This window comes from Thalia democratica, chromosome 1, assembly GCF_965202585.1.
Source record: "Thalia democratica chromosome 1, ktThaDemo2.hap1.1, whole genome shotgun sequence".
NCBI lineage: Eukaryota > Metazoa > Chordata > Thaliacea > Salpida > Salpidae > Thalia > Thalia democratica.
Genome location: NC_139165.1, coordinates 58364459 through 58379990, shown reverse-complemented (window position 1 = coordinate 58379990; position 15532 = coordinate 58364459). Strand labels below are relative to the sequence as shown.

The following is a 15532-nucleotide window of genomic DNA, read 5'->3' as shown; positions in this document are numbered from 1 at the left end:
AAACAATCCTTAAATTGTAAAGATATGGTTTTTTGAAAACTTATTAAAAAGTTTTAGCAAAAACAATGACAGCTAATGGAAAAAATTATTTCCAAAGAAAGCATTTCCAGTTAAACTAAAGGTTTTACTTTAAGACAAGGTGTATAAAATTTTACAAATAATTCTAAGTCATTTACTTAAACCAGTGACTTAAATACTAAAACAAAAAATAAGTTACTAAGTTTTCATGATTTCTTTTAACATAATTTTTTTTATAATCTACCATAATTTAAATATTTAATTTTTCAAAGAAGTTTTTTATATGTTAATTTTAAAAAGTAAACTTCCACTGTAGTTTTATATATGACTGACAGATATTTAGAAAATATAACTCAGCCATTGTTTTCTTGAGTAGTATAAACTTTTTGAGCTCCACTACCTCCTATTTTTATTTAAAGTTTTTAAAAGTTAAATGTTTTTATATACAGTAAAGATGTAGACATTATAACAATTAAAAAAAAATTGTTGTTAAAACTTATATTTGATTTAGGAAATAGTAACTAAAGTTGTATTAAATGTCAACTATGAATAGTTTGTAGATATTACTATAGTGTCTTTTCATGTATTTCTAAAAAAAATAAAAGTTTATTTTATTTTACATTTACATCTTTTGTAATTTAATTGTTTAGTTTTAAGTAATTTTTAAAACTTTAAGTGGTTTTATAGAGAAATATAACATTTAAATTAAAGTAGTTTTTAAAGATAAATCAGAATAAAAAATCTATTATAAATACCAATTTAAATAAAATTTTGATATGTGACTATTTTAATGTCGCGGTCGAGTAGTCATAAAGAAATGATTAGTTTTCACTGAAAATGAAAAATTCCTAGTAAAACCAAGTACTAATATGTAAACATCATAGTAAAAAACGTATGGAATCTACTTTAAAGTATCCCATTTTTCATTTGCTGTATACTAAAAATAAACAAAAGTTGCTTTCCATAAGATACATTTTACAAATACCTAATTATTTTGGACTTAAGTGATTTATGGTAGCATTTTTAAAGTAAAATTGCAGTTTCCACTAACAAAAGCACTGCACAGTCTTAATTTGTTTAGTTACACTAGTATTTTGAATTGAAAAATTAATGCAAATTAGTCAATTTTTTTTATGGTTTCTAATAATTTATAAATGAATTCTTATATCACAAAAACTTTTGTTTTAAAGTTTGTTACAGCTGGTTTGAAGGTTCTCCTAGCTCTAAAATATTATTAGTGACTTCTAATATTTACATCATTTAAACTTAACGTTCATTACTTAAAAACTTATTTAAAAAGTACAAACAAGTTTACTAACATTTGTAAAATTTATGACTAAACAATGCATCTAGAGTGTAATCTAAACTTTCTATTTTCATGTTTTTTTTTCAGGGGTAGCACAGACTGTATAATGCTAGATTTAGATTTTTCTAAATAGCAGTATAGTCTATTTTAATGTGATATAAACTTTAAAATTATACACAAAAACAATTTTAAACCATGTTGTAACATTTTTTAAATTTTTGATTGAAATGGTACATTACAACCCATTTTTTAACTTCTTATAGCAAATAGAGTCTCGTATATCTGCGTTGAGAAAACGAATAGATGATGACATAACAGACTGCATGAAACTTAAAGAAGATAGTCGATTCAGCCCGCCAAACTTCTTAAATGAAGTTATAAAAAGTTTGAAAGATAAATACGATGAGGCAACTGATGTAGGAAAAAATAAAAAAGACCTGTTTACCGTGTGTTGAGTTGAAAATTTTAAATTATATTAAACCAATAAAATCGAAATATAGTGTAAAATTTAACAAATAAACACATTAGGTTTAGTTATTTCGTGAAATATTTAACACTTACTTAATTTTAATACTTGATTTAGATAATTATGATCATTTTGCTAATTAGCTTAATAGCCATAAGTTATTCCATAACTTTATATTTAAACTCTTTTTAACAATCGGTTTTTTATTTATCTTTTATAAGCAAAATTTCATAAATACTTATTCCTCGTTTATGAATGCAAGTTCGCATTTCATCAATAGATGTCTTTAAATCATAAATTGTAAGTGATTATTTATACTTTAAGAATATAACAAATGTTGATTTACTGATTAAAAATGTTTTATAAATTTTAAGTTTTAAGTTTGTGTATTTATTTATATAGTATATATTAAGATTACACAATTTCTTAGCTGGCGGGTAAGATTTATCATTAAAAGAATTATTCGCAGAAAACGTAATTTAAAAAAATATTGCTATAAAAATAACTTTTATAAAGTATTATGTGGTAATAAAACGATAATTTAATTTGAGAATTGTTGTACAATGAAATAATAATCACGTGCACATCCGAAAATGTTCTTTATACAATAAATTAGTTTTCTTTTTTTTGCAGAAATTGTTTTAAAATTAAAATCAATTTTGAGGGTCAAATATTTCTGATTAGCAGGCCGTAGATTGCCAACTTTTATTAAATCTTATAAAACATCTAGTTTAATGTTATAAAAGTAATGAAGTAATTTAATATTTATATTTAATATAAAATGCTAACTTTGAAACCATTAACTTGAATAAATATTGTTTTGGTTCAAAGAAAAAAAAATGAAAACAGAACTTAGAGAATAATTGGAAAAACCTAGAAGATATGAATAAATATGTTACTTCCGAAGTTGAGTGTATTAAAACTTCTAGTTCAGATAGAGTTCGCGTAGCAAGTGTTGCCCAAATCGATAAGGAACTAGACCAGTTAAATAATCGAAAAAATAAAATTTTATGTTGCTTAAAAAGGATTCAAGAAATGAAAGTTTTGTTTGAAGAACATATTTGCAAGTATTGTTCTGTAGAAAACGTAAAAAAAATAAAAGTATCTAGGGAAGCAAAAAATTCTAACTTACTCGTGCTACAAAGTGAGACTGATCATGCGATAGAAAACTTACAAAACTTAAAAGGAAAATGTTTACGAATAAATGAGTTAATGAGATCTTTAGACGAGTGGATACAACTAAAGTATTCAGAAGTTTGTTACTTTTGATTTCAGTTAACTCATTTAAATTTCAACAATTATTGATAAAATCTTATAAAAACTTAAATAAGCTTTTTGTATCATTTTTTCATACAGATCCCTTCAGTAGAACAACTAAACAAGGAATCTGAAGAAGTATTTGTCATACTACAAAAATTGATGGAGACAATATCAACTAAGGAAGTAGAAATCAACGATGTAGAAAAAATGTGTAATGAAATTCAAGAAATTGAAAATCCTTCTACTTTAAATGCCAACCTGTCTAACTTAAGAAGCAAATGGCAACAAGTTATTAATAAATCAAATAAAAATGAAATAATAGTACTTACTTGATAACACTTTAGTTTTATTTTTTACTAAACCATTTTTCATAAAAAAAAATTATTTAATTACGAGGGTGTAGCTAATATTAAGGAAAAAGTAATTAAAAAAAAGAATTTAAATAATTAACATAAAAAAAAAACATAAACTGAGAATCTAAATATTATAAACACACAGCTACTTTACCATATAAATATATACAGTAAACAAAGTATGTCAAATTACAGTAACTAACGTTTAAAATATGTCACATCAAAAGAAATAGTGTTACTCAAAAATTATTACAACATCGTTTTGCTTAAAAAGTTTAGAATGCTATAGTTAAAGTATCAACAACGAATTTTCTACTAATTTAACTAACTAGATGTACTTTTAACTTTGTATAACCCTTAATCTGAAGCTCGTATATAAAACATTCTATGTTAAACTTATTAACAATTTTTTTTCAATTAATATATTGATTAATATATCGTTGAGTTAAATAATAAACAGTTCAATTCAAACAAAGTTAGTTATTTTGATTTTGAAGTATCAATGGTATACAAATTATATCGCGAAAAGTAAAAAAACTGTTATAAATACATGAGAAAAGCTCGTAAAGCAAAGACTATATAGTAGAAAATTGTTATTAAACAATTTAGCATGGTAAATTACTTTTACTATTAAAAACTGCCTTAATATCCAAATTTACAAACTTTTTCATTTCTTAAAGACTAAGTAAAATTCTAACTTTAATAAGAATAACAAAAAATAAAAGGAACAAAGCAAACTTTAGATGTTTTTATGACAAAGATAATAAAAACAAATCAAAAAAATCCCTGCCTCTTTTGTTTGCAATACTATTTCAAAGTTGAAATAATTATTTTCAAAAAACTTTTATGTTCACAGATTTTGAAGTTATCTTGCTTATGCTTATTTGAATAATTAATTAAGTGACGAATTTATTAATAAAACAGACTTTTTAAAATAAAAATAGCTTTATGTTCAAGTTACTATCGATGGTTATATAAAACTACAACTGTTCTATACCTAAAAACTTTAGATTATAAACACAACATTTAAAAAATTATTTTAACCAAAAAAAGTTGTTAAACAGCTTAGTAATCGAGTCGAATCTCTGGAAACCAGAATCGGAGAGTATTTAAGTCACAAAAAAAAATTTGACCTTCTTAAGGTACAAATTAAAAAAAAACTATTTGATTCTGAGTATAGTTTTAAACATATTGAAGAAACAAGACCAATAGTCTCTTGCTTAGAAGACTTTGAAAAGTTAAAAAATACAGTTTTGGTTAGACTTTAGTTTTATTTATTTGTAACAAATTACAACTTTTCATATAACTTGTAGTAACTAATTTTTCATTATTGTTTTATATTTAATACTATTGAAACTAATTTTTATCTGTCATACGTGTCAATTTAATAAAGGTTATTTAGAAAAAAGTTGTTATACTTACTTTTTGTTTTTTTTTAAAAGCATGCTACTTATGATTTCTTTACTTAAACTATTTAAACTGTTTACAGAGTTTAGAACATAGTACAGAGTTAGTAAGATCTCTTATTAACTCATTACAGTCCGAAGCAAAAATGTTAAAAGACCCTAACTCAGTTAAGAACATTCATCTTAGCCTTAATACAAGGTAAGTAGAAAGATTTATCTAGTTTAATAATATATACCTATAAAGCTTAAAAGTGTAATTAATGTTATTTTTTTTACGTTTATTAAATTGTATGAAATCAAGTATTTTAATTAATTACATAAAATGAGTAAAGAGTTTTAAAAATTACTACAGATATATAATTTCTAAATAACTTCTTTATTTAAACACTATAATTTTTAACTTATTTAAAGAATTTAACTTAAAGAAAGTTATGTGCATTCACAAATACTTCAGATTCAGCAATTTAATGAAAAAGATTAAAGATTACTCACAAATGTTAGATGTTGTCACTACTAAGTGGCAAAAAGTAAACAAGAATATTTCTACAATTGAAACTTTTATTGAAAAGTAAGATGTGTCAGAAAACTGTTGTCTTAACCGTTTAAACCACACTAACTAAAGAAATAACATAGTACAAATATGCAAGTATTATTAATAAAAGTTGATTAAAGTATGTAGCGTTTTGATTAAAATAAATTATTCTAAAAAAAGCTTTTAAGAAAGTGTATTTTAAATTTACTTTAAAATACAATTTAAGAAATACAAAGCGTTTGCGTTTATATAGCTTTCTTGCGGTAATTAAAGTCAGTATCTTAAAAAAAGTAAACTTGTTTAAATTAAATTTTCATACATTTAGCTATTATACTTAAATATGGTAATTATAAAAAAAAAATAGGTGTAAACTGTTGATAACTACCGATAACTTGAAACCTGGACGGCTTCCTGGAGATCAACAAAAACTTAAAACTGAACTAGAAACAATTAAACAGTTGACCAACAGTGTTTCAGACTACAAAGTAGATTGTTGTTTTTTATAATATTTTTAACTAAATAGTCATTGAACACAACGTTTCAGTGACACAACTTAATAGATAAAAATATATTTTTAAAACATTTCCTTGAAAATTATTTTTCAGAAACCAGACCTTTTACTCATTTAAGCTTCAAAACAAAATAAGAAATAAAAAAACTTCGATAACCAGTTGCCAGTTAAATATGCCATTTGGCGTAACGCCATTTTATGGGTTTTTGCTCAAATTTAATAAAAATATTTATAAAACTAACTATAAATGCAACTGAAAAAAAAGAAAAAAACTACCTTAAACTTAAAGTGTTTTTTATAGCTTTGAAAAGATACTTAAAAGTATTCCTTTTTTTTTATTAAGTTAATTATTATATTTTTAATTTGGAAAAAAATTTGCACTTTTTTTCGGTCCAAGTAAACATTTAAAGTTTGTGAAAAAAGAGCTGAAGCGGACTATGTAAATATATAAATATCTTTGCTTTTGTAAATTCATATTATATACTATACATATCATAATCAATGGTCTATGTGTTTATATTTTTAATGTTTAAGATAGTTTTGAATTTAGTTTACAGAATTTACAGTTTATATTCCTAAACAACCTAGAGAACTTTAATTTTGAGTGTATTTTAAATTAATAATTCAAATAGAACGATTTTGATTATTTTTATTAATAATTTATTTCTAAACTTTGTATTTAATATTCACTAATAACTAAAAAAACACAAAAAATAAAAAATTAAAATATAAGTTTTATTTTCCTCATTTTGTAATTTAAATGAAGCTATGTTTAAAAAAAAAGCAATTTCAAAAAAATTGAATGCTAATATTTTAAGTATGATAAGTTTTGCTTAAAAAAAACTACGTAAATTAAAAAAGTCTTCTAATATAGTTTTAGGCAATCTTAAAGTTTTACTTTTCTAAAAATTCACAAACATCATTAACTACAAAAAGTTTAGATTAACAAGTCCCCTTTATTATCCTTCAGTGCGTTTGGGCTGACTGGGAATACCAAATTTTAGAAAACGAAATACGCTAGTTAGATAAAGTTATTTAGACTGATAGTTATATGTGATTATTTATTTATAACAGATTAACATAGATGAAATAACTGAAATGTTGAATAAAACATCATTTTTGTTACCAATTGATTTTGGCAAGGCTTTTAACAGAATTAAAAAAGTGGTAAGTATGTATCTATATAAAGTTTTTCGACTTATAAACTATGAAAAAGGTTTCGAAAAAGTTTCTTACTTTTTTTTACAAATTAAACTAAGATTTTTGAGATATTTTCTTATAAACTTAGCTGATTATAACAATATTATTTAAACTCATTTTACTTTTGTAAATACTTATAGATAAAATTTTTTACTTTTTATAATTGTACAATGTCATTGAAGTTTGATTTAAATGAGGTGATCGATAAAAAATATTAAGTATATACCTAGAGTTTTGTTAATAGTTATACTAATTAAAAGTTTATATTTTTGTGTTTTAATATATTTATTGGAGTTAAAAGATAAAAAAAATCTATGAAATTTCTAGAGTTTTGATAATATTTTTTACTAATCCGTAAATAACAGAGACTGATGCTAGAAGAACTTCCAAAACAACTGCTTGAGCGGAAAAGAATAGTTACGTCAGCACTCGATAGTCACATAATTTACTCGGAAGCGATCGAAAGATTTACTTCATGGTTAATATCTTTTGAGCGTTTATTGCGTAAAAACACTAAAGTGTGCTTAGATGATGTCAAGGAAGCTAAGCAGCAAATAGAGGTATTTTAGAACTAATTTGTAATATATAATTAATTATAAAAGTTTGCCTACTTCGGTTTGTTCCAAAAAATTCAAAATGATATTAAAGATTTTTAAGTGTCCAACTTTAAAATTTATATAAATTTTTTATGTTTAAGAAAATAGTTATAAACATATATTATTTCAATGACGGTAATGCTCACTCACTCATCAATGATGTAAATAAACTTATAAGTATCTGAAACAAAATTCTTAAAACTTAAAAAAAAATTTGAGTGTAAAAACTTCTAGTTCTAAAATATTTTCAATTTCGGTAGATTGTCGATAAAAAACAGTGCTACTTACACAGATCTTGGCTTCAGTGTGTCTTTAACAAACACACTATTCAGAAATAGATATATAGCGCCTTCTATAGAAATTTAAAATATTTTTTACACTTTAACTGAAAGCTGTGTTAATCTTTATATAAAAAAGTATGTATAAAGAGTAAGAGTTTATGGTTAGTTTATATAAACATATTTTTTTTTACAAATTTAGATGTAATTTGATAGTGGCTACAAAATTGAAATATAATCTGCTTTAATTATGCAAAGAAAAGCAAGTATTTAATATTTTTAAACGTTTCTAAATACGTGAGTAAAAGCTGGTAAAACGTAAAATAGATTTTTTTCGGCATTTAGTAGTTATTTGTTGAATAAAACAGCTTGCTTTGACAGATAAAATGATAATAGATTTTGTCTAATAGCCTGCGCTCATTATATATACAATGACATATTATTTGGCGTATTTGTTTAAAGAAGCTAAATCCAGGGCTATGTGTAAGCAAAAAAGACGTTTGTTTAAAAAAGCTATATTAAAAAAAAGTTTCAACAACAAAAAAAAGTTTGCTTTTCATCATAGTGTTAACCTTACCCAAGTTTAATTTGAATTATAATTCTTGGGTCGGCAGGCATTTGGTAGTCGTTGGTTAATTTTTGAAAATAAAAGTCTTCGCTGGCCGCAGTTATAGTTTTAGTTAAAACGTTTTTTTTTTTTCAAATTTCCCATCAAATATAAATATGACTCTTTTTTACTTCATTTCAGATACCAAATATTTAGTGTAAGTTTCAAAAATTTACATGGTCACAGGTTACATTTTATCCTTCGCGAGCCGTAAATTTATCTTTCATGGGCCACACCCAATTTATAGTAAAAACATGTTCGTTCGCCGCATTCCTACCTTTAATGGACCGAATGTGGCCTGAGAGCTGATGTTTGACAATCCCTTTCTAATGCACAACTATATTATTATTATTATTATTATTATTTGAATTTCACACAGTATGTGTAAAACTTGTCATTAATTTTTAGAGCTTTTTTCCGGTGCATAACTAATGTTTAAAATATAACAGAATACATTTCATTTTTTCTGTAAATTTATCTGAGATTTTTCGTAGTAAGTCTTTTCAAAAATTATATCTTGTTAAATTAAACTGAATTGAAATTGAAATAAGAATATACTGCAGTTTAAAGTTTTGAAATATTAAATGACGTAATAATCGAATGCAAAAAAATAACTAAATGCTTAAACTGTAGAACTTTGTTGTACTAATAAAACTCATAAGTCTAGTTTGGTATACGAACTTTTTCTGCTTACTTAAACTTTTCAGTCTTTGTTAGAGCTGAGAACTCTTTTTAGCTACATATTTTGCAAGCCTTATGCATTCAATCTTTAAGGCCTAGTTTATGTAAGCAGAAAAAGTTTGTATACCAAACTAGACTTTTCAAATCCTTAATATGTTGTAATTTTAAAGTAATTAGTTTCTCGTAAAATTTTGTTTTTTTAAAGTGCAGTTTTATTTTCATTTTTATCGCTGGTTTATTTTAGTTTGATTTTAATCTAACGAGTTTCCCAGGATCTTTTGTTAGCAAACGATTAAACCTATATTTTTGAACAGTCAGCTACAGTATATTTTTATTTCAATTTCAATTCAGTTTAATTGAGTAAGGTATAATTTTTGATAAGACTTGCTACGAAAGATGTCAAATAAATTTAAAGAAAAAACATGAAATTTTTATTTTTATTTTTCATCATTACTTATTTTTTAAGTGTAAAATACAAATCTGATAAACTTTAATTTAATTGTTGATTTTCGGCTGATCAGGTCATTTATAATTCTGTGTAGCTTATGGCCATATATTTTAGTTCAACTACATAAATTTTTCTAGTTATGGATTCTAAAAACTATAACTAGCAATTTAATAAACCATTTGTAAGATAACATGTATTAAGTTAAATTGCTAAATTTCTTTTTTAGTTTTGGTTTTCACAAACGTCTTTGAAACAAAACTATATTTCTATATCAAGTGACAAAACAATTTGAAATTATTTACTAATGAGATTTTTGTCTATTATTAATTTTTAAAGTTTATTACTTTTAATAAACTGAAAAAATAAAAAATAAAAAATAGATAGAAACTTCTATAAAGCTATTTAAGTCGAGAACTTTGAATTGTTTAATTTAAAACAAATTAAAATATGTTATTAAATAAGTGTAAAGTTTAAAAAGTAGGTTTTAAAGTATTATGACGTTTAGATAGAAGAATTAAACAAAAACAAAATTAACATGTGTTATATAAAAGTTGAGTATTGATATGTTAATTAGTAGATTGTTAATAACTACTAAGAAAAGCAAATGCTTGGAAATAATACGGAAACGTCGTGTATAGAGAGAGAGATACACTTGCTCTGCAGATCTAAGCACCTCCTATATAGAGGAGACGTCGAGACAAGTTTTTCGACAAATTGCACACCGCTGTTGAACAGACAATTTATTAAAAAAAAGCGCGATATTCGACCAACAACACAACTGCACACACTGCCAAAACTCTAAAACCGTTAAAAAAATTATAGAAGAATGCACCATCAGCCTCAAATCGATATTGATCAAGAAACAAAGGTCTAAATTAACCTGTAAAATAACATAAATCGTAAAGGAAAACTATTGTTAGACTTTTAAATTTTGATTTTTGTTTCAGTCCGCCTTGATTTTTACAATTCTATCTTATTTTCTAGAGTTTTATCTGAGCTAACAGACATTTTTTACCTCTTTAAAAATTAAAAGTTATTTTTAAGATATAAGCGATCATGGTCTGTAAGCTCAAAAGATTTCATAGAACGCGCAAAACAAAAACGCAAAAAAAGATTTTTTCACTAAAAATCTATCTTCTTCTTTATTTCTTTATTCATCTTCTTTAACTTTTTACAGTGAGTCCATTACTAATATTAAAATATTTTCGACAGAAAATCGTTTTCAAAAAAAAAAAATTAAAAATAACCATCTGTTTTATTTCTCAAAGTTTTTATTATTTACGATTTTTAAAATTCCAACCTTATAAAAACAATGTTTCCTGAAAATTTGAGGTCTCTAGCTCAAAAAAATGAAGGAAAAGATAGTTTTTAGTTAAATTTTATTTTCCCCAGAAAATTGAAAATGAAAAATGTGCTTTCTATACTAAAAAACTTAAAGCTTGTATTGGAAACTTAAAAAAAAACACAATATCTAAACAAATGAATGAATTTTGTAATTCGATAAAAAATGGCTTGTGTTTTATACTTTAAGCCTCATATATAAACCAATGTTAATTGTTGTAAAAATGTGTTGAACCCCCGTATGGCCTTTTTTATATATCTTATATATAGTATATCTTTTTTAATATTTTTTATACTATTTGATTAAATTTAGTATTTGTTTTAGTCTTGTATTTATGCGTCTTAAAACTTTAAAACTTATTTTTTAAACTGTATACTCAGTAAATAATTAAATTATATTTGTAACTTGATTTAGGAATATAGTTTTATTTCAAAAAACTATGTAAAAATATAAATTCAAAAAAAAAGTAGCTTAATTCATTCAAATTATGGTATATTTAAAATTTAAAAATCTTCCCAACAACAGCATACATAAATAATATAAATTTTTATAGTTTTTATTAGATGTTGACTAATATACACATAAGTTTAAGCATCAGTAGCAGGGGCGTGTTTTGACTGGTTTCCTGTTTTTCTGTGAACCCCCTGAAAAAAAAGAAAAAAAAAGATTCTTAGAATATCACTAAAAACGTTGTTTATTGACTTTGTTTGGTTGTTTGATAAATTTTGAATAATGAATGTTGAATTTACAACACTGAAAGATTAAAAAGTTGCTCGTTTTTGCCCAGCTGAAATAAATTTTAAATATATTTTTAATTGTGACGTCATAATAGGTAAAAGTTCTAAAGTAGCATTTTTTTTCTAAGAAACTTTTTACTAAGATGCTGTTAGTTCCCATTATAAATTGTTAATTAGTGTAATTAACTGTTGATTAAGTATTGTTTTTGAACTAGTAAGTAAAATTTTACTTAAAAAACGTCCAACAAAATCACTAAAGTTTTATATTACTTAGTTTATTGTATATAATAATGTTGTTTTGAAGCTTTTGTGTTATGTTATTATATAATAATGTTGTGTTTGTACTTGAACATTTATATTATTTGTTTATTTGTCAACCAACTGGGTTAAACCTATAAAAGTTCAATTTAGAGAATTTTTAAATCATCGTTAGACAACTACACTACCTGGCAATTTATTCTTTTATCATTTAATGGTATTGTAATATTTTTATTTAAATTGTTTAATTTTTGTATATCTGTTAACCACAAAGTTGATTCTTAATTTTTTGAAATTTTCAACTCAAAGAGATTTCAAAACCATCATCAGATTTCCTGCACCATCAGGCAAACATTTAAATAAAATTTACAGATATTTTAATTTAATTGTATAAGTCTAAATTTTTTTTTCAGTGAAATTTCAACTTTTTTAGATTAAGTTACTTGAAAATAAATGTTTTTATTATAAATAGATATATAAATGTAAAAAATTTAAAATTTAAAAGAAAATTTGTAAGAACTCCATCTATACTAACATTTAAATCAAAATTGAAATTCTCTTACGTTTTATTTAAATGTTATGAACTTACAAATTATTTATTGAAACTCAAATCTGTTATTTAAAACAAACATATTACAGACAAAACTAACTTACTCTATAATAAATTAACTTATTTATCAGAAATCAATATTATAGAATAATTAAAACTAGAATAAATTTTCAAAATATGTTTTAATTTAAATGTATAAGTCTATACATTCTTTTTAGTGAATTTTCAATTTTTATAGATTAAATTACTTGAAAAAATATATTTTCATTATAAATAAATATATAATTGTAAATAGTTTTAAATTTAAAAGAAAAACTTGTAAGAACTTCATCCATACTAACATTTAATTTAAAAATGAAATTCTCTTTATAAAGATTTATTCTAGTTTTAATTAATTTATAATATTGTTTCCTGATAAAAAAGTTAATTTTTTATAGAGTAAGTTAGTTATGTCTGTTATATTTTTGTTTTAAAAAACACATTTGAATTTTGATATATAATTTGTTAGTTCATAACTTTTTTCTGGTTTTTTTAGTTTTAATTTATCTAAAATTAATACAGTATATTAAATAAAAAAATATAGTATTTTTCTATTACTACTTATATGTTTTTTTTTTTATTTCTAAGCAGAAAAAAAAGCATTCGAAACACAGAGTTTTTCAGCTAAATATTGCGTACTTACCAAGCAGTGCATACCAAAGAAATGCGTACTTAAGCGGCAAATAAAAAACAAAAAAAAATTTGTGACCCCCTTTGAAAAAAGTCTAGACACGCCCCTGATCAATAGACATACAGATAAATTTTCAAACCATGCAATCTAAAAAACTTTGTTAAAACACGGTCTTTATAAACAAAAAATATATGTGTGCTTCGCAAACTTTATTTTGTACGTATGTAATGTTAATAAGTACTTAAAACATTCATTTATCTTAGTTTTAGCTTTTTTGCTTTAAAATCTTATTTTTATCGTAAATGATATTGATTAGTAATTTATAAGTAGCAACTGTAACCTATGTTTTCTCTTAAGTTTTATGAAAAAAATAACTTAAAGTGATATTTTATTATATTTTGATGAGTAGTCGTATAAAAGTAAATCTAAGAAGGCGTAAAAACTTATAAGCATCAAAAACAAAAACCTAGTTTAAAAACTACTAAGCGGTGAAAAGGTACATAGAAATCAGGTCATTTAAAAAATGTTAGACTTAAAATACTATTTAAAATTGTTATAGTATATCTATAGAAATTGATAAAGAAAACTACGCTTAAAGATATGGTCAAAGGCCCTGAAGTACAGAAAGACTTACGGTCATTTATAATAGAACATGTTTATATTGAACTTTAGATCTTTAGAAAATTGGCTTTTTTGTAAACTATTTCTTATTTAATATTCAAAAATTTTTTAAACGTAATCAAGATTTTTGTACTTAAAGAAAGTAAAAGTTAATATAACTCCGCTGCAAACATTTTTTAGTAATAAAATAAATTATATGTAAAGTTAATTCAAATTTAAAATTATTAAATTTGATAAAATTAAATACTGAACAGTTTTGTAAGCCTTACTGTAGGTTTTAACTTGCACTAATACTTAATAAATAACTCAAAAATAGATTATACTTTTATTTGTACAACATAAAAAACATTGAATACATAAAATTCAAGAGCTTTTTTATTAACATAACGCATAGACTCTAAAAATTTGTTAATTTTACATAAGATATAAGCTTAGAAACTAAAAAATTTAGAACACTTAAAACTTTGTATAGAACTTAGAAGTCTTTTTTGAAAAATTAACGGCTCATCAATTCTATTTTATAAAAGTTCAATTAGACAAAATAGTCAAACGATCGTTAAAAAAAAACTTACAAATTTTTAATACACTTTTTAGTTTGAAAAGTTTTCAGAAGTTCTGCTCCCTTTGTCAATAATTTTTCAATAAACTTTGAAAACTAAAAGATATTTTAGCAACGAAGTTAAAATTAATGAAAAAAAAAATTATGACGTAGTAATTCACAGCTGTGTACAACTAGTTTTTAAATAGGTAATAAAGTTTTTAGTATAAGATATAGATATTCTTTTTTGTAAAAGTAAATTTAAATAAAATATAAATAAAAACAAAAAATCTTTGGATGTAAACGTCAAAATAAAAAATATCTTACTAATGAACTATTTGATGTAAATATTTTTTCTTAAATAGTTACTGTAATCGATGAAGTAAAGAAAAACATATCTTTCTAAAACAAAAAATCATTATCTTATACTAAAAATTTTATACCGATTTACAAACTAATTATACACAGTTTTGAATGACTACGTCATAGAATATTTGTTTCATTAACTTTAACTTAGTTGCAAAAATATGTTTTAGTTTTCAAAGTTTATTGACAAAGAAAGCAGAACTCCTGAAAACGTTTCAAACTAAAAAATTATTTGACTATTTTGTCTAATTGATGCCGTATAAAAATCACAACTGAACATTGACTGTGTCCTGGATAGATTTGAGGATTATTTGTGATTTGTAATTTTTGTCTACATGAAATTTCAATGAAAGCTTGGTATTATGATATGTCATTTTCATACGAATTGTAGTCAAATTGGTTTCCACAACAAGTTAAGACTTCACCGCCAGTCATAGTAACGTATTCATTTTCTTGAATTGGTCTTGCTCTTGCTGCTTCGACAATATTACTACGTTGAGCTTCAAAATGATATTTTCTCGAAGTAGTTTCCATAGAAACAACAGTGTTACAAGTTGCTACTGTGTCACTTCTTGTCGTTCTTTTGTTACTGATGTTTATATCGCTTTCTTTTGTTGTAGGATGATAATTGTCTTCTTTGGAATCAAATAAAAACTTATTGCAGCAAATATACCTGCAGCATCTAAAAAATTTAGTTATATCATTTTACTAGACTTTTTAAGATAAAATTTAAATCTAAAAAGCTACTCACAGTATTACAATTGCCACAAATAGCAAAGAAGCAAGTC

General features: G+C 23.7%; 1 protein-coding gene across 7 annotated transcripts in view; it reads left to right on the top strand.

Annotated features, from left to right (window-relative positions):
- The window catches only part of LOC145849114 (nesprin-1-like), a 159589-nt gene that overhangs the window by 42601 nt on the left and 101456 nt on the right, over nt 1-15532 (top strand). For 6 of the 7 annotated variants that reach the window (XM_082954200.1, XM_082954202.1, XM_082954203.1 and 3 more), the window contains exons 27-35: nt 1588-1770; nt 2640-3044; nt 3147-3338; nt 4468-4659; nt 4893-5008; nt 5264-5377; nt 5706-5826; nt 6927-7019; nt 7418-7612. In XM_082954200.1, the coding sequence (XP_082810326.1) occupies nt 1588-1770; nt 2640-3044; nt 3147-3338; nt 4468-4659; nt 4893-5008; nt 5264-5377; nt 5706-5826; nt 6927-7019; nt 7418-7612 (1611 nt within the window). The remainder of the gene's footprint in view (nt 1-1587; nt 1771-2639; nt 3045-3146; nt 3339-4467; nt 4660-4892; nt 5009-5263; nt 5378-5705; nt 5827-6926; nt 7020-7417; nt 7613-15532) is intronic. The other variant, XM_082954201.1, reaches the window with a different exon arrangement.